Below are 24,076 nucleotides of genomic sequence, written 5' to 3'. Positions count from 1 at the left end.
TTTTAGCCTGGCAGTGTGCTGTTGTGCTAGTTTGTACTCACCACGAATGAGCCAATGCATCATCAGGACGGAGTCATCTTTCCTGGTGGGGCACCCTTCCTCCCAGGACTAGGGGAGAGGTACCCCCGGGGCTAGATCTTTTCGCACTAACAATGGAGCTCTTGTTGGTGGCACCAAACGTTGTAGCAGTTTTAATATCTTAGTTAAAACGTGGTAGTTGTTTTTCCCATTTAATACAAGGAAAAACTCCTGTTAGAACCAGCGTGAGTCATACATCATAAACATTCAGTACTCAAATTCCTATGGGTTTTGAATGCCACACAACATCGTAGGCTTACATTTTTATAAACTACATTGTAGAATGCAAGAAAACTTATGTTAACCTTTCAAGTATTAAGTGAAGCTATAGTATTTTTAGGAATACATACTATTAAGCAAGCCTTTAATAAATTCCAATGTGATGCCAGATATGTTAAAATCCTGACATCATTTAATTATTGTGCATAATCCTTTTTCACTGTCTTAATCCAACAAGCAAAGAAGAAAAAAGATTTAGGAAAGATATGTTCAAAAGCACATGCATACATCCAAATTCACATGCATTGACATAACCATTGGCTGAACAGATCTGGCCTCAATAAAAACACTGAGATTTCAGTAAACCAAGATTGTACACAAAACTTGTGAAGGTACATGAGACTCAGGAAATGCTAATTGTGTATCTCAAACACTCACAAATGAAAAGCCAGAAAACCAGCAATTTTGCATCCAAATTTCCTGGCAAACCATAATCTCTAAAATAATAAACTTTCAATTAAATTATAAATAACAGGTTGTAGACCATTCATTCCAAAAGAAAATTACCCTAACCCTTGGCAACTAGACAGTAAAAATTGGAAAGCATGTTTTGGTAGTCATCTTTACATGACATATGAGAACTTTTGAGACAAATTCTTTTCTCCTTCAAATATTGAAGTAAATAAATATTTTTCATAGGGTCAGTTCTAAAAAATGAATTAATAAAGTCAAGGGGAGGAAGCATTTTACAAACTTTAAATGATCACTAAATCACACACCAGTGACTGACTCTGCATTTTACATGTCTGCACTTTGGAAAGTGGTTTCTGTGCTGCCCAGAGCCCTGTGTGACTCAATTTACATCAGAAAATGCTATCAAAGAACTTTACTTTACTGGATACATTGGAAAACACAAAGCTCATGTATATTCTCCAATGTTTCTATCATCTAAAACCCACACTGCCAGAAACGAGCTCAATTCTTTTTTTTTAAATAAATTTATTTATTTTAATTGGAGGTTAATTACTTTACAATATTGTATTGGTTTTGCCATACATCAACATGAATCCGCCACAGGTATACACGTGTTTCCCATCCTGAACACCCCTTCCCCCTCCCTCCCCGTACCATCCCTCTGGGTCATCTCAGTGCACCAGCCCCAAGCATCCAGTATCATGCATCGAATCTGGACTGGCTATTCATTTCATATATGATATTATACATGGTTCAATGTCATTCTCCCAAATCATCCCACCCTCACCCCCTCCCACAGAGTCCAAAAGACTGTTCTATACATCTGTGTCTCTTTTGCTGTCTCGCATACAGGGTTATCGTTACCATCTTTATAAATTCCATATATATGTGTTAGTATACTGTATTGGTGTTTTTCTTTCTGGCTTGCTTCATTCTGTATAATAGGCTCCAGTTTCATCCATCTCACTAGAACTGATTCAAATGTATTCTTTTTAACGGCTGGCTGAGTAATACTCCATTGTGTATATGTACCACAACTTTCTTATCCATTCCTCTGCTGATGGACATCTAGGTTGCTTCCATGTCCTGGCTATTATAAACAGGGCTGTGATGAACATTGGGGTACATGTGTCTCTTTCAATTCTGGTTTCCTTGGTGTGTATGCCCAGCAGTGGGATTGCTGGGTCATAAGGCAGTTCAATTTCCAGTTTTTAAAGGAATCTCCACACTCTTCTCCATAGGGGCTGTACTAGTTTGCATTCCCACCAACAGTGTAAGAGGGTTCCCTTTTCTCCACACCCTCTCCAGCATTTATTGCTTGTAGACTCTTGGATCGCAGCCATTCTGACTGGCATGAAATGGTACCTCATTGTGGTTTTGATTTGCATTTCTCTGATAATGTGTGATGTTGGGCATCTTTTCATGTGTTTGTTAGCCATCCATATGTCTTCTTTGGAGAAATGTCTATTTAGTTCTTTGGCCCATTTTTCGATTGGGTTGTTTATTTTTCTAGAATTGAGCTGCAGGAGTTGCTTGTATATTTATGAGATTAGTTGTTTGTCAGTTGCTTCATTTGCTATTTTTTTCTCCCATTCTGAAGGCTGTCTTTTCACCTTGCTTATAGTTTCCTTTGTTGTGCAGAAGCTTTTAAGTTTAATTAGGTCCCATTTGTTTATTTTTGCTTTTACTTCCAACATTCTGGGAGGTGCTCAATTCTTAAAGCGGAGTTGGGACAAGCAATTGCTAGTGCACTCTAGCCCTCTTGGTGAGCACAGCAAGCAAAACTCTTTGATCACACTGCCCCGCTCTGGTCAAAAGAGAAAACTGGGCTGGCATGTCAAAGATTTTGTAGCATCACAAAAAATACATTTCTTTAAAAGAGGATGTTCCCCAAAAGGGCAAAGCATCTAAATGGTAAATAACTTAAAAGTTCAAGAAAAATGTATCTTTTACTCCTCTGATAAACAATTTAGGAGGTAAATGCTGGTGTTCATACTAGTATTTTCATAGAAACATCTGTTACAGTTCTTTCAAGAAAAGAACAAAATATTATATTGATTATGAATCACCAATTGCTATATACAAATTTTAATTTAAAAAGACCAACTTATTAAACTCTTTGTATTAATTCAGATGTGAAAATTCAGCATATGCTGTTAATGGCAAATACTTCATTATAATTTTTATAAGTATTTAGTTTAAAATTTAAAAAGTATATTATTAGAGTTACTGAAACTTAAATGTCTCCCAAAAGTCACAGTGATATTGAAAAGAAATTCTAAGATATTTGAAAATCCCTAGTCATAGTAACTGTTCACTTCAAAGTCATTTGTCTGGACACAGTGGTTGATATTAATATTAACAGTATTGCAGTAATGATGGGAATTAACAATTGTTTACCATTTATTGTGCCAAACACAGTCTCAGCTCTTTGTAGGTAATAACTCTTTCATTCTCAGAACTATGAATTAGGCTCTATTGTAATCCTCATTTTACAGATAAGGAAACCAAGGAGTAGAAAGAACTAGTATAAAGCTGATGCAAGGTTACACAGCTTTAGCGGTGCTTCTAGGACTCAAACCCAGGCAGTCTGACAACAGCATTCTCTCTTCTATTATGCTATGTGCAGAGGAAATCAGGAGCCGCCTACTTTCTGGTACTTATGTATTTTGCTACTACAATCTGAAAAAAAAATGTGATACTTTGTCTATACTTGTTTATTATCAAGATCGAATCAATAAATTTTATGCTAATTAGATATGTATCTACTATAATAATAAAACAATATAAGCAAATGCTACAAAAACTACACATTATACTTTCATTTTTTACATGTATGGTAATTAAAGAAATATCAGAAATCTGAGCACCTGTTTTCAAATTTCTGGTAAATTTCTGATCCATTTTTAATTTTAACATCAATTACTTAGTTGCCATATTTTTGAGTTACCTGAATCTCTGTCCACAGCTTCAACTCTTGTAACAAACTCTCCTGGATTTTGATTTTCTTTAACTGAAGCTTCATACAGGTGCTGCTTAAATACTGGAGCCTCATCATTTACATCAAGAACAGTAATTGTCAAAGTCTGGGATGAAGAAAGTGTTGGTGTGCCACCATCCAGTGCCAGAAGGGTCAGAATGTGCTGACTTTTTATCTCATAATCCAAAGGAGAAGCAGTGGTTAGAAAACCTGTTTTGAAAGAGGAGAAAAGTAATACATAATATTCTTTGGGAAGTCATGCTTACTCTACTTTTGCATAAGTTCTCTAACCTGCTAAAAATTCAGAAGCTTTCTCTGTTAAAGAATTTAAATTTATATGTTATCTAGAATAAAAGAGAACATTTTTAATCAGAAAGGTCATCGTAATTTAAATATAAGAATGAGAATTCAGAAATATTCCATCATGTACCATTATCTACTGCGATGATTACATCAAGAATATTTATCTACCCAACATCTATCTTCATAAAAAAAGACCACTATAATGACAGAAAGTGAAGAAGAACTAAAGAGCCTATTGATGAAGGTAAAAGAGGAGAGTTAAAAAGCTAGCTTAAAACTCGACATTCAAGAAACTAAGATCATGGCATCTGGTCCCATTACTTTGGGAGAGTCAATTCCTAGGCAGATTGATAAGAAGTCTGGGGGTCCCCAAAGAGAGAGGGGTCTGGAATTCTTAAGGAGGAGGAAAGGATAAAAGTTTTTCTTTTTTCCTCTACATTTCTTAGTCTTAGTCACAGTCACGTAAGTCACGTTTTTATCTTTAAGCCTCAAACTGATGATTACACAACAAACTCAGCTTAAACTCTGTACTAAAGATTATATAACATTAATGTATCCTGCATCCGGACAGCTTCTGGAAAAAACCTTCTGGCTAATCCTGGTATCTTAAAATGTAAATTATGGGAGTGGGTCTAGTAAGATCTTTACAAGCTCCAGACATTCTTTTGATTCACTGTATTAACTAATTAAAAAGTATATAACTCCCTTGCTAACACTAGCGAAGGGGGCACTCTCCATCCCCCTTCTGATGTCTATGTTGGAAGCTTTCCCTATCCCTTTTCTTACTTTAATAAAACTTTATTACACAAAAGCTCTGAGTGATCAAGCCTCGTCTATGGCCCCGGATTGAAGTCTTCTCCTCTGGAGGCCAAGAATCCCAGTGTCTTTCGTGGTTCAGCAACAACCTTTCAACTTCATGGCAAACAGAAGCGGTAGAAGTAGAAATAGTGATGGATTTTACTTTCTTGAGCTCCAAAATCACTGAAGACAGTGACTGCAGCCATGAACTTAAAGAAAGGCTTGCTTCATGGAGGAAAAACTCTGACAAACCTAGACAGCATATTAGAAAGCAGAGACATCACTTTACCAACGAAGGTCCACATGGTTAAAGCTATGGTTTTTCTAGTAGTCATGTATGGATGTGAAAGCTGGACCATAAAGAAGGCTGAGCACTGAAGAATTGATGCTTTTGAACCATGGTGCTGGAGAAGACTCTTGAGAGTTTCTTGGACTGCAAGATTAAACCAGTTAATCCTAAAGAAAAACAACCCTAAGTATTCACTGGAAGGACTGATAGTGAAGCTGAAGCTCCAATACTTTGGCCATCTGTTGCAAAGAGCCAACTCATCAGAAAAGACTCTGATGCTGGGAAAGATTAAGGGCATGAGGAGAAGGGAGCGACAGGAGGCGAGATGGTTGGATGACGTCACCGACTCAATGAACATGAGTTTGAGCGAACTCCAGAAGACAATGAAGGACAGAGCAGCCTGGCATGCTGCAGTCCACGGGGTCACAAAGAGTGGGACATGAGTTAGCAACTGAATAACAAGGTTCTAACAGTATTCCTCTTTATGTCAAAGGACACTTCATGTATCAATGTGACCAAGGTACAAAAAATTATGGTTATATCCTTTAAGAGATCAAGTTTTTGTTAAAAAATATAGTTTCTTTATACTATTCTCAGTTAACTATCTTTCGTATTAATAAAAAGTAATAAAGACTTTATAACTAGGACAATAAAATTCGCAAATAAAATGTCTCTATCCAACTGCCACAGAAGTACATAATTCACATAAGCCATGTATTATAAAAACTTGCATACATATATTTATTATGTAATTCTGTTACATCTTTTCTTTTAGAATTGGTACTTGCTTCTCTAATGCATGTTTATCCTATAAGAACATTTCTTCAAATAATTAAAGAGGTTTACTGAGTCATATTATATAAAATGGCTTCTCAATGATTGCTTATCATTTTATACTTTACAGACAAAAGCAATTGAAAACCTTACTTTGTCTTAATTAGAAAAATATGAACCTTGTGAGAGGAAAAAATAGCCCATCTCATATGAATATATTCAGTAATTAGCATTTTTATGATGTTAAAAAGATCTGAAACAGCCATGGCAATTGTTCAAGATTCATGATACCTATATTACTGAGACACAATTCTATTTTTATCCACCTTCTTTAACAACCTGAAATGGACCTTCCTTAGCCATTCTGGAAAGCATTTTAAGCATTGCTGAAACAGATCCTTGGAGACCCTAGCTCTAACAGAAATCAGCAACTAGGTCTGGACTCTCTCTCTGTCAGTTGGGCTTTTAGGTAGTATGCATGCAGGCCTCAGAATGGAACCATATGTACAGGATTTAATAAATATTTTGATGAAAATTTCCAACAGTATATAGCCAGACTATAATCATGACTTCCAAATCCTACACATTCAATCTCACTTCCAAATAATGTTTTTATTAACAGTTGGACCAAATGGTATACGCCTGAGATTTTTTCCTATTGTTCATACAGAAATGACTTTATTTTGAGAATGAGATGGTAGTCCATCTCTTTATTTTCTGAAAATCAGGGTGAAGGCATTTCATTCAATTATGTGTGTGTGTGTGTGTGTGTGTGTGTGTTAACTGGTGAGAAAATGTCAGTATTACAAGGTTGACACTTTGTATATATAACTGTCCATCAAGCTACATCAAAACTTTTAGAAGACATTATCTGGCAATATGGTGACAGCAAGATAAGAGCAGTGATGGGAGTGTCATTTCTGCAGAGTAATGGAGAGTGAATAAAGGCTTCTTCCAAAAATAAAATGGTTCAGTTGTGAAAAGTGAGGGTCTTAATGTCCAAATTAATCCAACTATTTGAAAACACATGATTTCCAACTATTTACAAGGGTAGGTTTCTATGATCTTAGAGATGCTTTGATACTAAAGTCTTTGATTAACATAATTGACCAGTCATGTTCTACCTTGATTTATTTTGGTATACCTCCTACCCTGTGAACACACCCAATGAGGGCAAAAATGTTGGCTACTGTAAAATATTCACCCCAGGAAATGTGACCTAGCTACAGAGCAGATCTATATTAACAGGCCAACGACTGTTGGTTTCCTGAATACAACCTCTACGCCTACCACCTGTATAAGTGAAATGGTAAATCAAGTCAAATTTTCTTAATGCATATGCATCTTGAGAAGATCATCTGGTAAGAGAGGAAAACGGGAAGGATAGATGCAAGCAAGCAATCACAGGCTGTAATCGGCAGTGACTTAGACAGTACCTGATGACTCATCTAGCATAAAGGCCATGTCTTCATTTCCTGAGAGGATGCTAAACGTTACTCTTCCATTCCTTCCTGCATCTGGATCTTGAGCAGTTACGTGATGCACCAAGGAGCCCACCGCAGCATCCTCTCTGACATGGGCGATGGGGAAGGACGTAAAGGTGGGACTGTGGTCGTTCACATCCAGAATCACTACCTTCGCCATCACTGATCTCAGTCGCCGGTCCGTCACGTTCACAGCCTGGTCCGATGCGGTTACTGTCAGGACCACGGCTGGAAGGCTCTCTCTGTCAAGGGCAGACGTGGTGACCAAAGTGCCAGATGAGGGGTGGATGAGAAACGGATTCATTCCAGGGTGGCTGGCTTCAATGAAGTATTGTATTCTACTGTTCAAAAAACTGCCGTCACCATCTTTGGCGTTGAAGATGTACACCAGAGTGCCAACAGGGGTGTTCTCTGCTACACTTATCACAATGAACTCCTCCCGGAAAGATGGGGAATGGTCATTCTGATCTTCCACAGCAACACTCAGGAAGACCGTGCTATTCACAGGAGGGTTTCTGCTATGGTCTTTAGTTACCACCCTGAAAAGATAATGAGACATCATTTCATAATCCAGTTCCTTAGAGAGGAACAAGTCTCCTGTTGAGCTGTCCACTTCAAAGTGACCATCCTTGTCATCTGCAGCGATACTAAAATGCAACTTTCCACCATGCTGTCGTTGAAGGTGATCAGGTGACTTTATCAAGCTCATTACTTTTGTCGGCTTCAAGTTTTCTGGTATAACTAAATGTCTAATATTCTGAGAAATGACAGTTCTCCCTTTGGATAGTGGTATCACCTGAAATAAGAATAAAAAGGAGCTGTTGATTTGTGGTATTTTAATAATTTAATCAACACAGCTGCTGCTATTCTTTTGGAAGCTAATTCCTTCTATTCGTGATATGTACATATACATATTACAAATAAATATGTATATAATAATTGATGAGAAAATGTCTTTTCTTTTATTGCCTAATTCCAGTATGTCTCTGAAAATTAAAAATTGCATAATATCTAGGAGATAAGAAAGTACAGGATTCTCTACTTCCCTGTTTGCTGTAATGGATGCAATGATAGTTGGTGAGGCCACAAATGAGAACCAAGGTAGTTAGTTCCACAAGCTATTCTAAATCCTAGAAACCCTTGTCTCCTTAATGACAACATCTGCATACATTTAAGAATCATGTGTCTGTTCACCTGAAATTAGAGACTTGAGATATTATGATAGAATTTTCTCCTAAACCACACATCCTTAGTCAGTAAAGAATATACTTTGGAAACAGAATACTTGAGGATATATATTTTTGATTAGTATTCATACCTATGTTAATAATTACTGATTATCATGTGTTTGAATAAAAATCTTCCTATAGTCATCTTGTTTTTGATGGGTTGGTGTAATTTTTTCCTACTATCAAGACTTCCCACAAACCATTTGCTCATTCTGAATAAAGGGAAGCCTTAAAATATAGATCTCAAGTGACTTTCTAATTTTTTAAATACTTACAAAAACTATGCGATTTATTATTGGCCATTTGTTTATAAATGTTTCTTCTGCAAATTTACCAGGTCCTTGAAATTAGGAAAAAAGAAAAGATATTTTTTGTTCTTCATTTAAAAAAGTAGTATAAATACACACAGAATGATGAAAGAATCTTGTCAGTAACTGTACAAATTTAAAATAAACATTTATTTAAATATAATCATTTCTCAAATAGTAGTAAAGTCACTTAATATATTGTACACATACATCTGCAATGCTCTTTAAAAGGAGTATTCACATTTTTAAAGTATCTTCACTCTATACATTTGTATATAAAGTAAAAAAAAAAACCTTTCAGAGCATTTTTCCCCATTTTGTGTGATGTGAGCTATTACCTGAATGTTAATAACTGCCTGTCCTTGAAGAGGAGGCACCCCCTGGTCACTGGCAATTACAGTCATCCTGTAAGAAGGTCCATAATCATGTGAAAGTACTCTAGTTGTTCTTATTTCACCACTGTTGGCATCAATCTTGAAGTGATCAGAACTACCTTCTACACATACACACACACACACAAAATTAAGAAATTAGTGTTAGTTAATAATGCAGAATACAGAGAGTTAATTAATACAAATATATCTGTGATCATTTGGGAGATTTATTTACCTTAAGTGCTGTGAGAATATGAACATTAGGATAATATGAAAAATATAGACAAGAAATGTAACAGATTATAAAAACTTTATTATGGAAATTTTCACATACTAAAAATTAGACAATGATATAATGAACTTTCACGTGCCTATCACTTAGCTCCAGTATTTATCAACTCATGGGCCACAGCATTGAGCAATCTAATCCTGGGCATACATCCTGACAAAACTATAATCCAAAAAGATACATGTGCGTCTATACTCATAGCAGCACCATTCACAATAGCCGGGATACAGAAACAGCCTAAATGTCCCTAGACAGGAGAATAGGTAAAAAAAGATGCAGATTATATACACAATGGAATATTACTCAGCCATAAAAAGACTGAAATAATGGCATTGCAACAGCATGGACGGACCTAGAGATCACCATGAAGTGAAGTAAGTCAGACACAGAAAGACAAATACCATTTGATATTGCTTATATGTCAAATCTAAAACATGACACGAATGAGCTGAACTATGAAACAGAAACAGACTCACAGACACAGAGGACAGACTGTGGTAGCCAAGGGGCAGGAAGGCAGGGGCTCGGTGGATCTGGGATTAGCAGATGCAAACCATCATATAAAGAATGGACAAATAACAAGGACCTACTGTACAGCACAGGGATTTATATTCAATATCCTATAATAAACCATAAACCATATGGAAAAGGATAAAAAAATAATATTTGTTAACTCATGGCTAATATTATTAGACATTCAGATATTTCCCTTCCCTGTGTACTTCTGAAGCAAATCTCAGACATTATATCATTTTTCTGCATATTTTTTAACACACATCTCTAAAAGATAAGGAAAAATATAATTATAGTATTATATTTAAAAAAATTAGTAATAACTCCTTCATATTATCAAATTTCTAGTTATTTTTAAAATTTCCAGCTGTCTCAAATATTGTTTAGTCAATTCAAATTAGGTTTAACATAAACTCCATATATGCATATCTCTTCAGTCTATCTCTTCCTGTCATCCATTTATTTATTTTTATTTATTTTGCAACTCATCTGCTGAAGAATTGACTATGTATCCTGAAGCTTCCCATGGTCTACATTTGCCTGTTGCTTCTTTCCAATATGTAGCTTCATACGTTCTTCTGTCCTCTATGTTTTCCTTAAATTGGGAGGTAGATGTATAATCAATCCAATTCAAGTTCATTTTAGGCGGAAGACTGCTTCTTAAGTGCTGTGTTGTGTTTTCCTTCAAAGGCACATGTCTGCTCGTCTCTTTTTGTGCTATGGGCACCAGTTGGTACACAGCCTAAATCCATTAATGATTCACTAACTGTTGCAAAGTATAACATTCTGAGTCTAGGATCCCATCTTCATTTATTGGCTGGAACGTATTACTCGAGAGAATCGTCTTCTTATCTGTTTATTGGTAACCCACTGGGGCAGTTCATCGCAGGAAAAGTCAGTATAAATGTTTGATAGTAAAATTTTATTTAACGGTATTCAAAATAATGGATTGATTCACTAACATACTTTAGTACTCCAACTATGATCATTAAAGGTTTGTTTAGTTTCTGTTTCAAGAATCATTAAACATACATTTAAACATATTATAAATGGGTAAATCTATTGCCATTATTATCCCTACTGATGTTCACACTGTTTCATCTCTGAACATTCAGTTCAGTTCAGTCACTCAGTCATGTCCGACTCTTTGCGACCCCATGAATTGCAGCACGCCAGGCCTCCTGGCCATCACCAACTCCCGGAGTTCACTCAAACTCATGTGCATCGAGTCAGTGATGGCATGCAGCCATCTCATCCTCTGTCATCCCCTTCTCCTCCTGCCCCCAATCCCTCCCAGCATCAGGGTCTTTTCCAATGAGTCAACTCTTCGCATGTGGTGGCCAAAGTATTGTAGTTTCAGCTTCAGCATCAGTTCTTCCAATGAACACCCAGGAATGATCTCCTTTGGAATGGACTTGTTGGACCTCCTTGCAGCCCAAGGGACTCTCAAGTGTCTTCTCCAACACCAAAAGCATCAATTCTTCAGTGCTCAGCTTTCTTCACAGTCCAACTTTCACATCAATACATGACTACTGGAAAAACCATAACCTTGAATAGATGGACCTTTGTTGGCAAAGTAATATCTCTGCTTTTTAATATGCTATCTAGGTTGGTCATAACTTTCCTTCCAAGGAGTAAGCGTCTTTTAATTTCATGGCTGCAATTACCATCTGTAGTGATTTTGGAGCCCCCAAAAATAAAGTCTGACACTGTTTCCACTGTTTCCCCGTCTATTTCCCATGAAGTGATGGGACCAGATGCCATGATCTTCGTTTTCTGCATGTTGAGCTTTAAGCCAACTTTTTCATTCTCCTCTTTCACTTTCATCAAGAGGCTTTTTAGTTTCTCTTCACTTTCTGCCATAAGGGTGGTGTCATCTGCATATCTGAGGTTATTCATATTTCTCCGGCAATCTTGACTCCAGCTTGTACTTCTTCCAGCCCAGTGTTTCTCATGATGTACTCTGCATATAAGTTAAATAAGCAGGGTGACAATATACAGCCTTGACGTACTCCTTTTCCTATTTGGAACCAGTCTGTTGTTCCAAGTCCAGTTCTAACTGTTGCTTCCTGACCTGCATACAGGTTTCTTAGGAGGCAGGTCAGGTGGTCTGGTATTCCCATCTCCTTCAGAATTTTCCACAGTTTATTGTGATCCACACAGTCAAAGGCTTTGGCATAGTCAAGAAAGCAGAAATAGATGTTTTTTTTGGAACTCTCTTGCTTTTTCCATGATCCAGCAGATGTTGGTAATTTGATCTCTGGTTCCTCTGCCTTTTCTAAAACCAGCTTGAACATCTGGAAGTTCATGGTTCACATACTGCTGAAGCCTGGCTTGGAGAATTTTGAGCATTACTTTACTAGTGTGTGAGTGAGATGAGTGCAATTGTGCAGTAGTTTGAGCATTCTTTGGCATTGCCTTCCTTTGGGATTGGAATGAAAACTGACCTTTTCCAGTCATGTGGCCACTGCTGAGTTTTCCAAAATTGCTGGCATATTGAGTGCAGCACTTTCACAGCATCATCTTTCAGGATTTGAAATAGCTCAACTGGAATTCCATCTCCTCCACTAGCTTTGTTAGGATCTTCTTAGAGGTGGTTCCCAGGGCTTCCCAGGTGGCGCTAGTGGTAAAGAATCCACCTGCCAATGCAGGAGACATAAGAGACACGGGTTTAACCCCTGGGTTGGGAAGTTCCCCTGGGGAAGGGCATGGCAACCCACTCCAGTATTCTTGCCTGGGGAATCCCATGGAGAGAGGAGCCTGATGGGTTATAGTCCATGAGGTTGCACAGAGTCGGACACAACTGATGTGACTTAGCAGGCATGCACAAAGGTGGTTCCTAAGTCTTTGATATGACCTAGTCATCTTTAGCAGCCTCCTGGTATCTGGTTTAACAGAATGTTACAGACTCATCTTGAAGATTTCCTAACCGAGACCTGGAGTCGGTCATTTCTCCAAGGACTCCTGGTTTCTTCCATGGAACACAGTATTGGGAGGTTGTATTCTGCTCATTGCTTCTGGGTCATTCATTCTTTCTAGGCCATCTTCAGTGGACAGAGAATACACATGCACACACTAAAAGATGTCCCAAGTTCATATTGATATTTCTAATTAAAATTGTTTATGGTAGGGTTTTTTTCTAGTTTGTTAAATAATAGATTTGTATTCTTCGATAAAATCTTAATACTTCAACAATCCAAAAATCTCAAAGTCTGGACCAGTCATGACTCTCTTTCATTCTTTTATTCAGCTGTCAATGAATCATATTATACAACAGACACTTTACCAGTTATAGGGGAAATAAAGGCAAATAAAAAAGCACTCCTGCCCTTAAGAAAGTCAGAGTATAGAGCAGGAAATTATGTAACATTTGCTGGTTGTGATATCTATGCTTCGATCCATTTACTTCATTCTTATAGGATATAAACAAAGATATTATATATATATATATATATATGTAAACAAAGATATATATGTTCCCATTATATTGATTTTTATCTTGTTATTTTATCTTATATTTTGTAGTTGCTTCTATTTTGCAATTCGATGAAGTTAAAGCAAGGGTATGAATAACATAATAGATAACACCATATTTTTATATTGCTATGTTCCAAGTATCAGATTAAAGACTAATTTTTTTAAAAAATCAACATTTCAAACTTTCAGAAATATATGATGATCATCCATGGAAACACTTCCAGGTTGGTAAAGTCCCAATATTTCTTCAAAATTTTTAAAGAAATGACAAAATATAAGTACAGCAAAGAACCTGTGTATACCTCCAAATTTCATTCCCCTTTTTCTCCCCTGTGGACAGCCTCTGTTCTAAAGTGGAGATGTATCTCTCTAGACCATATATTCATGGACAATTTCTAGGATGGTTGTATTTCTTTGCAAATAATGGCATCATAGAAGGATTATAGGTTAACTTGCATGTGTGTGTGTGTATCTGTCTGTCTCTCTGCAGCAGGTTCATTATCCCTGAACAATGGAATCTGTCACCTTCCCAAGCATGAACATGGTTTGCATTTTCATTTCTTTCTGCTTTCAGGTCTTTCATCAACATTTTGCAATTTTCTACACAAAGGTCTTGAATATATTTTACTGAAATTTCCCTCCCTATGCTTTTCATCAAGATGATTCTGATTTGGAAGGGAAACATTTAATTTGTGGGTCCTCTTTAAAGAGAATAGGACAATATTCCCATCCCAGAGAAGCCCCAGCAAGAGAAGAACCACGAAGCCTAAACTTCATGATCTTTGAAGCAAGCCAGACCCTACACCCTCTGATTTTCTTTGTTATAGTGAATCAAACCTTTGAAATCCTGCTTAGTTTCTAAAATGCTAGTGATTTTTGTATATTGACATTGCTCCCAGAAATATTTTTATGCTATTGATTCCAATGGTTTGCCTGTAGCATAGTTGGGGTTTCCATGCAGGCAATTAAATTATCTGCAGGTAAGAGCAATGTTGTCTGTTGCTTCCCTATGTTTGTATCAAACATGACACAGCAAAAATGCCTTTTAAAATCGTATAAAGACACAATGTCAATTTAAGGTAATCCTTGGATCCAATCACAGGAATGCAATGCCCGTGCATTCTCAAAGAAAAACATAAACATAAGCCTGTCTCAGTAAAATTCCCACATACACATACATGCGTGTACATATGTGATATTTTGAGTATGATTTACTCTGACCTGAAGAATATTTAATTTTCATAGAGATTCACAGGTGCTTGGAATTTATAATCATATGTCTTTATGGGGAAGAGTTAGTCACTTAGTCATGTCTGACTCTTTGCAACCCCATGGACTAGCTAGCCCACCAGGTTCCTCAGTCCATGGAATTTTCCAGGGACAAATGCTGGAGTGGGCAGCCATTCCCTTCTCCAGGGGATCTTCCCAGCTCAGGGACTGAGCCTGGACCTCCTGTATTATAGGCAGATTCTTTACCAGCTGAGACACCAGGGAAACCCTGTCTTCAGATGTCTTTATACTCAACATCATTTTTTACACATTAACTATTAACAGTGCTTTCCTCAATAAAAGCTGATTTGCATTTTTAGATTATTGAACATAATTCATTTAAAGTGGATGATTGGCTGATTTCTCTTTAGGACATGAAAAAATGTATGATTTTACATTAAACTTTTAAATTCTTTTTTAAAAAGGTGATTCTAGAAAACAACAAAATTATTTTGTGTGCAATTTGGTGTTATTTTTAGCGTTAACTATTTTCTCAGAAGGAGGCAGATGTTTGGTAGACAGCAGAGGAAATGCTAAAAGCTCTGAATCCTATATGAACAGTAAGTTTTACCTGAAGATACCGAATATATAACTTCTGCATTGTTCCCCTCATCAAGATCCTTTGCAAACACAGTGGTAACCAACATATTTACTGGCTGACCTTCCAGAACCTGTCATTAAGACAAATGAATGACAAATTAGTAGGTGGAACTTAAACAAGAAATATCAAGGAAACTTGAAACGAAGGAACACAATGTTCCTGTTATTTTTAAACTACTTTTAAACCCACACATAATTCAAATGTCTACCATATAAAGGTTATATGAATGTAAATCCATGAAAATAATCCATATTACACATTTAAATGTTTCATTCAATTTGAACAAATTATCTGCAGCATTTAAACTAATTTTGAGAGGAAAAAAAAGAAATAAAATTGACTAAAAACTCTCAGATTTTTGATGCAAGAAGCAACAGCTAGAACCAGACATGGATCAATGGACTGGTTCAAAATTGGTAAAGGTGTACGTCAAGGCTGGATATTGTCACCCTACTTATTTAACTTAAATGCAGAGTTCATCATGTGAAATGCTGGACTGGATGAAGCACAAGCTGAAATTAAGATTGCAGGGAGAAATATCAATAACCTCAGATATGCAAATGACATCACCCTTATAGCAGAAAGTGAAGAGGAACTAAAGAGGCTCTTGATGGAGGTGAAACAGGAGAGCGAAAAAGCTGGCTTAAAACTCCACATTCAGAAAACTAAGATCATGGCATCCGGTTCTGTCACTTCATGGCAAATAGCTGGGGAAACAATGGAAACAGGGACAGACTTTATTTTCTTGGGCTCCAAAATCACTGCAGATGGTGACTGCAGTCATGAAATTACACTTGCTCCTTGAAAGAAAAGCTATGAGCAACCTAGACAGCACATTAAAAAACAGACACCTATTTGCCAATAAAGATGCATATAGTCAAAGATATGTTCCAAAATCAGTGCAGATGGTGATTGCAGCCATGAAATTAAAAGACGCTTACGCCTTGGAAGAAAAGTTATGACCAACCTAGATAGTATATTCAAAAGCAGAGACATTACTTTGCCAACTAAGGTCCGTTTAGTCAAGGCTATGGTTTTTCCTGTGGTCATGTATGGATGTGAGAGTTGGACTGTGAAGAAGGCTAAGCGCCAAAGAATTGATGCTTTTGAACTGTGGTGTTGGAGAAGACTCTTGAGAGTCCCTTGGACTGCAAGGAGATCCAACCAATCCATTCTGAAGGAGATCAGCCCTGGGATTTCTTTGGAAGTTAAAGCTGAAACTCCAGTACTTTGGCCACCTCATGCGAAGAGTTGACTCATTAGAAAAGACTTTGATGCTGGGAGGGATTGGGGGCAGGAGGAGAAGGGGACGACAGAGGATGAGATGGCTGGATGGCATCACTGACTCGATGGACGTGAGTCTGAGTGAACTCCGGAAGTTGCTGATGGACAGGGAGGCCTGGAGTACTGCGATTCATGGGGTCGCAGAGTCGGACACAACTGAGCGACTGAACTGAACTGAACTGATGGCTTTTTCAGTAGTCATGTATGGATGTGAAAATTGGACCATAAAGAAGGCTGAGAGCCGAAGAACTGATGCTTTTGAACTGTGCTGTTAGAGAAGACTCTTGAGAGTCCCTTGGACTGCAAGGAGGTCAGTCCTGAATATTCATTGGAAGGACTGGCACTGAAGTCCAATACTTTGGCCACCTGATGGGAAGAGCTGACTTATCAGCAAAGACCCTGATGCTGGGAAAGATTGAGGGTGGGAGGAGAAGGGAACGACAGAGGACGAGATAGTTGGATGGCATCACTGACTCAGTAGGCATGAGTAAGCTCCGGGAGATGGTGAAGGACAGAGAAGCCTGGCGTGCTGCAGTCCTTGGGGTCCCTGAGAGTCAGACACAACTGAGTGACTGAACAACAACAAAAAGGATTCTAGCTTCTTATGCATCACCTTCTTAGGGCATTTTTAAAGGTTTGAAACATGCTAAAGATAAACGTAGACTATTATTTCAGGAAAAGTATCTTATTAATTAACAGAAACTTTCCTGGAATACTGAAATACACATGTGGAACTGAACTCCTAGTTTCTGTTCTATTGCCTAATTAAGCTGTGAAATGTCATCCTTGGGGCTTCCCTGATGGCTCAGCAGGTAAAGAATCCTCCTACAACACAAGAGATGCAGGAGATGTGGGTTCAGTCCCTGGGTCAGGAAGACCTCCTTGATGGAGGGCATGGCAACCCACTCCAGTATTCTTGCCTGGAAAATCCCACGGACAGAAGAACTGGCGGGCTACGATCCACAGGGTCGTAAAGAGTCAGACATGACTAAAACGACTGAGCACACTGTACACATGTCAGGCATAAAATGAAATAATACAAAATCATAAGGATGGTATCATGATGCTCCACGATGGCAGAGTTTTCTTTAAATATGATTTTGGAAGATAAGTTTAAAGTTATTAACTCCCTCGATACCTTTCTTGTGTTTTTCAACATGCATATCTGAGCTTAATTTGAATGCTCAATTATTTTAGAGCAATAGCTCCCAAACTTTTTATTTATATAACCCATTTATTTTAAAAGAAGTACGAGTACCTTCAAGATACATTTATCAATTATCTACCTGAACTAACACACTAATTTATTATGTACATTACAGAACATACAAAAATATGGAAATGAAAGATACAAGATCACATAAATATAATTAGAAGTTTTCGCATTTGCCTTCAAAGATCAAATGTTACAATATTTGGGTGCACGTCAGTCGCAAAGAGTTGGACACGACTGAGCATCTGAGCACACATGCACCCTTCACTTTAAAGCTGCAGACTGTTCTGTCTTCAACTAACCAGCTCAAAGATGTTTTTCAGTTGAGCTCTAAACAAAGAAAGGTATGAATATTACTGAAAAAAAAAATCCATGTCTGAGCACTACTGATAATGAAGTACCATTATGTTTGCATACAACAGACAGAACCACATTATCATTAAACAACTGAATATGTGATCCTAAATAGAACAAATAAGCATTTTTTTAAATTTATTAATTTATTAATTGGAGGACAATTGTTTTACAGTATTGTGTTGGTTTCTGCCATGAATCAGCTATAGGTATATCGGGAAATGGCAACCCACTCCAGTATTCTTGCCTGGAGAATCCCCTGGACGGAGGAGCCTGGTAGGCTACAGTCCACGCAGGGTCACAAAGAGTTGGACAGGACTGAGTGACTTCACCTTCACCTTTCTTTTTTCTAATAATTATAGGTTTCACATTTAGATCTTTAATCTATTTTGAATTTATTTTTGTATATTACCATATGTGAAATAGATCACCGGTCCAGGTTCGATGCATGAGACAGGGCGCTCAGGGCCAGTGCACTCGGATGACCCTGAGGGATGGGATGGGGAGGGAGGTGGGAGGGGGGTTCAGGATGGGGGACACATGTACACCTGTGGTGGATTCATGTCAATGTATGGCAAAGACCGCCACAATATTGTAAAGTAATTAGCCTCCAATTAAAATTAATAAATAAATAAAATAAATAATTGTAGGTTTCTATGACATGTGGACAATTCTAAATCTAAAAGTATGCATTTCCACACCAAGACTGACTGGGTAAGTTCATGCTTTTTACCACAAGATGGTGCTCAAAACTAGTGACCAAAATTCATAGAAAGGCTGCCTGGCTACTTGGCACATACCTTGATGTACAGCTCCTTCCCAGCGAGGCACTGTGGGAAGTACGGCCTGTTGTCATTGATGTCGGTAACTGAGACGTGCACCAGCGTGGTGGCGCTGCGCGGAGGGGAGCCGTGGTCGCTCACCAGGACGGCCACCTGGTGGTGCGCACGCTGCTCGTGATCCAGGGCCACCCAGCTGATCAGCTCCCCTGAGGAGCACAGAGCAGTGTGAGAGAAGATGCCACTTGTACCGGAATTCGTTAAGAACCCCAATCCAGACCAACGCCCAGAAAGGAAAATCAGATACCAAGCTCTAAGAGCACAACTTCCAACAGCACACTCTTTAGTAATCTAGCTCCACTGCTGAAAGAATTTTCTGAAGTTTCTTCTGCCATCTTCAATTTGTCGTTCTTCGTATTTCAAATTATCTACCATGAACCATTTGCACTAAAGAATGTATAGAGTTATTTATTACTATCTCACAAAATATATGTATAGTGAGCATAATGACTTCCCAAATAACTTCATGCTTTATAAACCATATTTTGCATAGTCTTGCTCAAAACTGTCTTCTAGGCTATGTCCCTCGTGTTTCATCCCACAGACTCAGGCATAAAATTGTAAATGCTTCTACATATTACCAAGGGCCATCTCCTACTGCAGAGTTCCACCAGGAATTAATTTCCTCACTATCTATGAAAATATCAATTTGTGAGAAAGTAATCATGAAGAAACTATTCCTTAACATTGCCATTTCTAAGATTTTTTTTTTCCCTCGTCCTCCAAATGAAATGACCATATGAAAAGCAAAAAGTGAGATCAGGAACAAAACAATTCATATCTGGATAAGTTGCTGAATTGGTGAAGCTAAAATGCAGTGTTTACATATTCCTTTACTATGTCAACTATATTTATAAAGTATTTACTGTTGGATTCTAACAAAAATGACAAAGACAACATCTGCATTTTTAAAGTTCCCAAATATAATTCTTCTCAGAAAACCCTAAATGCTGAATGGCAGACTTTCACTTGATGAACCAACTCTGACTGACAAGTAGCAGCTGTTTGGAAAAGATTGGGAGACTCAGCCAAGGACGGGCGTGAGGGCGCCTTGCAGGGTTCTGAGGAAGAGGGTAGCTACCAAAGCTGCCTGGAGTCCTGGATGTGGAGAGCACACACGCTGGCCACACTCTGGTGGATGCCCTCAACCCCCGCTGTCCCCAGCCCTGGTGAAGAGGAACGGTTTATGAGTATGTAGACTTCCAAACCCCTTCAAACACTTTAACTCTTCACCCCCCAGAGCAGGCCATGGAGCATGGCAGGAACTCTCTCTTCTAGTCAAGGTAAGGAAACTGCCCTGAAATGAAGCTTCTTGCTTCTAGCCAAACAACAGTTCTAGGAGTGGGCACTTGGTCTTATGAATCTGGGCATTGGACTGACTGTGGGAGAGAGATCATGTGGGGACCAAATGTATATTTTATTTCCAGAAAAATAAACTGCTGAGTGAAACAGAAGACCTAAGAGAACTATTCAGCACTTGGAAGTAAAGAGCAAGCAGGACCATCCTGGCAGCAGTGCAGTCTGTGCCCTGCTGGGGGCGCCCAGCTCAGGAGGGAATGGGATCTGAGATGCAGCTTGGCATCCTAGCAGGCCTTGTGTCCTGGCGTGAAGCGCCATCTGCTGGAGGAAGGGGCACCTTTTCCTAACTCACACAGTGGGCACCTAGAAGGTAATTAGAATTGAATTCAAATCGGGTCCCACTACAGTCCAGTACTGAAACTCCAGTACTTTGGCCACCTCATGCGAAGAGTTGACTCATTGGAAAAGACTCTGATGCTGGGAGGGATTGGGGGCGGGAGGAGAAGGGGACGACAGAAGATGAGATGGCTGGATGGCATCACTAACTCGATGGATGTGAGTCTGAGTGAACTCCGGGAGTTGGTGATGGACAGGGAGGCCTGGCGTGCTGCGATTCATGGGGTCGCGAAGAGTCGGACACAACTGAGAGACTGAACTGACTGACAGTCCATGGGTCACAGACTGAGCAACTCACACACACACACACACACAGAGCAAAGGGCAACAGGCTCAAGGACCACAGCATGAATGGTGCCTCTTGCAAATGTACAAAGTGGTAACCTTCTCACTTCTTTTTAGCCCCATGACCTTGGGCATGTTATTTGAGCTATGCAGGTCTCAGTTTCTGCAGCTATATGGTTGCAGTATAAACACAGTTCATTTGTGGGTAGTTGCAGGAATTAAAGTCCTTGTAAATTTATATAATATAAATTTTAAAATATAATAAAATTTGTATACTTAAGACTTGAAAAAAAAACCTCAGTGTAAATATTTGCCCATTCCCCATGGTTCCTTGAAAAAAAATGAGAATGGGGAAATATATCAAATGAGTAATTTTGAAATCTTAATTAATGGATTTTTTAGTTCTTCATCAATGACATTTATGTTTTACAAAATATTACTTGAAATATTTAAAGACATCTACAAGTGAAAAAATTTGGTGGAGGAGACTAGACTTTACACAAGAGTTTATCCAGTCCAGTTCTCACTGTAGCTCTAATTCAAAAAGAGAACCATGTATGGACAGACAGTATGTGGGTGTGAGGCAAGGAAGCATGGATCATTCTAGGAAAAATTCTTTTCAATTTTGACTTTACTTTAAAATCACAATACTGTCATCAAGTAAAGTATTTACTAAAAACTGCAATTTTATATATTTGCACTAGTATTATAACTTAGATTTGGGTTTTGTCAATTCCAATTTTAAAGCAATAAGCGCAAGCTACAAAATGCTACCTGTATTAGGATTCATCTTGAAGAATTTTCCATCGGACAAAAGGAAATATGACAGCTGTCCATTCTTTCCGGAGTCTCTGTCAATTGCTGTAATTTTGCCTATTACCCCTTGGGGCACAGGACTCTCCTGGACTTTCAAAAACAATACATCATGCAAGAAGGTAGGGGAATCGTCATTCTCATCCAGGACATGAACAGTTACTGAAGTGCTCACATTTTGTGACCATTTGTCCTCTGGGATCCAGGCAAACGCTCTAAAATTATACATTTGCGTGGATTCATAGTCAAGCTGTCGCCGCAAATAAATCCAACCTGTGAAAGGATGGACGCCAAACGCAGCGGAGTCTGTGCTGGGCTCCAACCCGTACACGAGCTGCGGGGAAGCACCCTGCGGGCCCAGTGGGCGGGCCCGGATGCGCAGGACTGGGGTCACTGGCGAGAGCGACTCACTCACTTCCGCTTGATAGACCAAATGCTCAAACGTCAAAGCCGGGCTTCGCTCCTGTCGCGCGATAATGACTGTCAGCACCAACAGGGACGCCCGAGAAGGAACGCCGAGGTCCTGGGCCACCAGGGTCAGAGAGCACGCCTGCGCCTGAGCGCCGGGCAGGCTCCGGTTGAGGTACACCACGCCGAGCCCCGCGTCCACAGCAAAGAGGCTCGGGCTCTGGCGCGCAATGGCGTAGCGGACGAGCCCGTTGGGCCCGCTGTCTCTGTCTTCTGCACGGGCGCGGTACAAGGCTGTGCCAGGCAGTGTGCTCTGAGACACTGTAACCTCATCGGAGGCTTTGGGAAACACCGGGGAGTTGTCATTGACATCGATGACGGTTATGTTGACCTCTGTGCTGCTGCAGGCAGGGGAGCTGCCGAGCTGGGCCTGGACGGTGAGCACAACCACCGGCTGCGCTTCGTGATCCAGAGGCTTCTGCGTTCGAATGGTGCCCAGCCATGGGTGAATGGAGAACGTGCCGTCCAGATTGCCAGAGGAGATCCTATAACAAATTGGCTCTGAGGAATCTGAAAAGAAAAAGAAAAAAAAGAAAGGACGAAATTAAAGGAGAAGGCAACACTAAGAACTGGAAGCACTAACGTGTGTCACATACACGGAGAATACTATGCAATGTCTCACGTCTTCCTCGGCTCTCCAACGCCTGTTGTAAGTGAACACATGGTCTCTCAAGTATCAGTAGACAAAAGTACTGTCCCGGGACAAGGAGAAAGCCACGGGTTTCACCATCTTCCTTCCCTCTTCTTGAATTAAGTAAAACAGAAAGATATTCAGAAAATAATGTGGATGCCTATATTTGAGGAAGCAAAGTCAAGTATTTCCTACTCCAAGGGATATTCCCCACCCAGGGGTCTAACCCGGGTCTCTTGTATGGAAGGAGACTCCTGCATTGCAGATGGATTCTTTACCAACCAAGCCACTAGGGAAGCTCCTTCTCTATAATAGCTACTGACAAAAGGCGAATACCATCCCCAAAAGTTAAGGAAAGAAGAGGAGATGGATTAGGTTTAGGGTTAGGGAGCAGGATGGGATTCCCTGGTGCCTCAGATAGTAAAGAATCCGTCTACAATGCGGGAGACCTGGGTTCAATCCCTGGGTCGGGAAGATCCCCTGGAGAAGGGAATGGAAACCCACTCCAGTATTCTTACCTGGAGAGTCCCATGAACAGAGCAGTCTGGTGGGCTACAGTCCAAGGGGTCTCAAAGAGTCAGACATGACTGAAGGACTAACACTTTCACTAGGGAGCAGGATAAAATCTTTGAACAAGTAACTCACTTCTAGGAATTTTTCTTGCAGAGAAACCTCTACAAGTCATATAAAGATATTTGCTTGAGTATTATTTGGACTAGCAAAAATAACTGTAAATCATTCAAATTGATAGCAAAAACAAAATGTTTAAATAAAGCATATTTTATACATATAAGTTGAAATACTAGGCAACTTTTTTAAATGAGATGGAATGATGTCCAGTTTCTTGGAAAATGTTCACAATACATAAACTGGGGAAGTAGGGGGATGGGGGGAAGGTCATTGTAGAACAGCAAATACAGTTGGATGTGTTTTCATAAAATTTTCTTGAAGTGTGTGTGTCTGTGAAATGAGCAGTGGGTTAAAAGTACCTATTACTTTTGTGATTTAAAAAAGTAGGATAAAAATGTTGAAAGA

General features: G+C 39.0%; 1 protein-coding gene across 1 annotated transcript in view; it reads right to left on the bottom strand.

Annotated features, from left to right (window-relative positions):
• The window catches only part of DCHS2 (dachsous cadherin-related 2), a 347,149-nt gene that overhangs the window by 129,155 nt on the left and 193,918 nt on the right, over positions 1-24,076 (bottom strand). The window contains exons 5-10 of the mRNA XM_040251351.1: positions 21,904-22,920; positions 19,111-19,298; positions 15,430-15,529; positions 9,275-9,432; positions 7,352-8,195; positions 3,722-3,961 (exon numbers count right to left, since the gene is read on the bottom strand). Coding sequence (XP_040107285.1) covers positions 3,722-3,961; positions 7,352-8,195; positions 9,275-9,432; positions 15,430-15,529; positions 19,111-19,298; positions 21,904-22,920 — 2,547 coding nt within the window. The remainder of the gene's footprint in view (positions 1-3,721; positions 3,962-7,351; positions 8,196-9,274; positions 9,433-15,429; positions 15,530-19,110; positions 19,299-21,903; positions 22,921-24,076) is intronic.

The sequence above is a fragment of the Oryx dammah genome, unplaced genomic scaffold (genome assembly GCF_014754425.2).
Source record: "Oryx dammah isolate SB20612 unplaced genomic scaffold, SCBI_Odam_1.1 HiC_scaffold_12, whole genome shotgun sequence".
NCBI classification, from domain to species: Eukaryota; Metazoa; Chordata; class Mammalia; order Artiodactyla; family Bovidae; genus Oryx; species Oryx dammah.
This window is presented reverse-complemented; position numbering and strand designations above follow the sequence as displayed.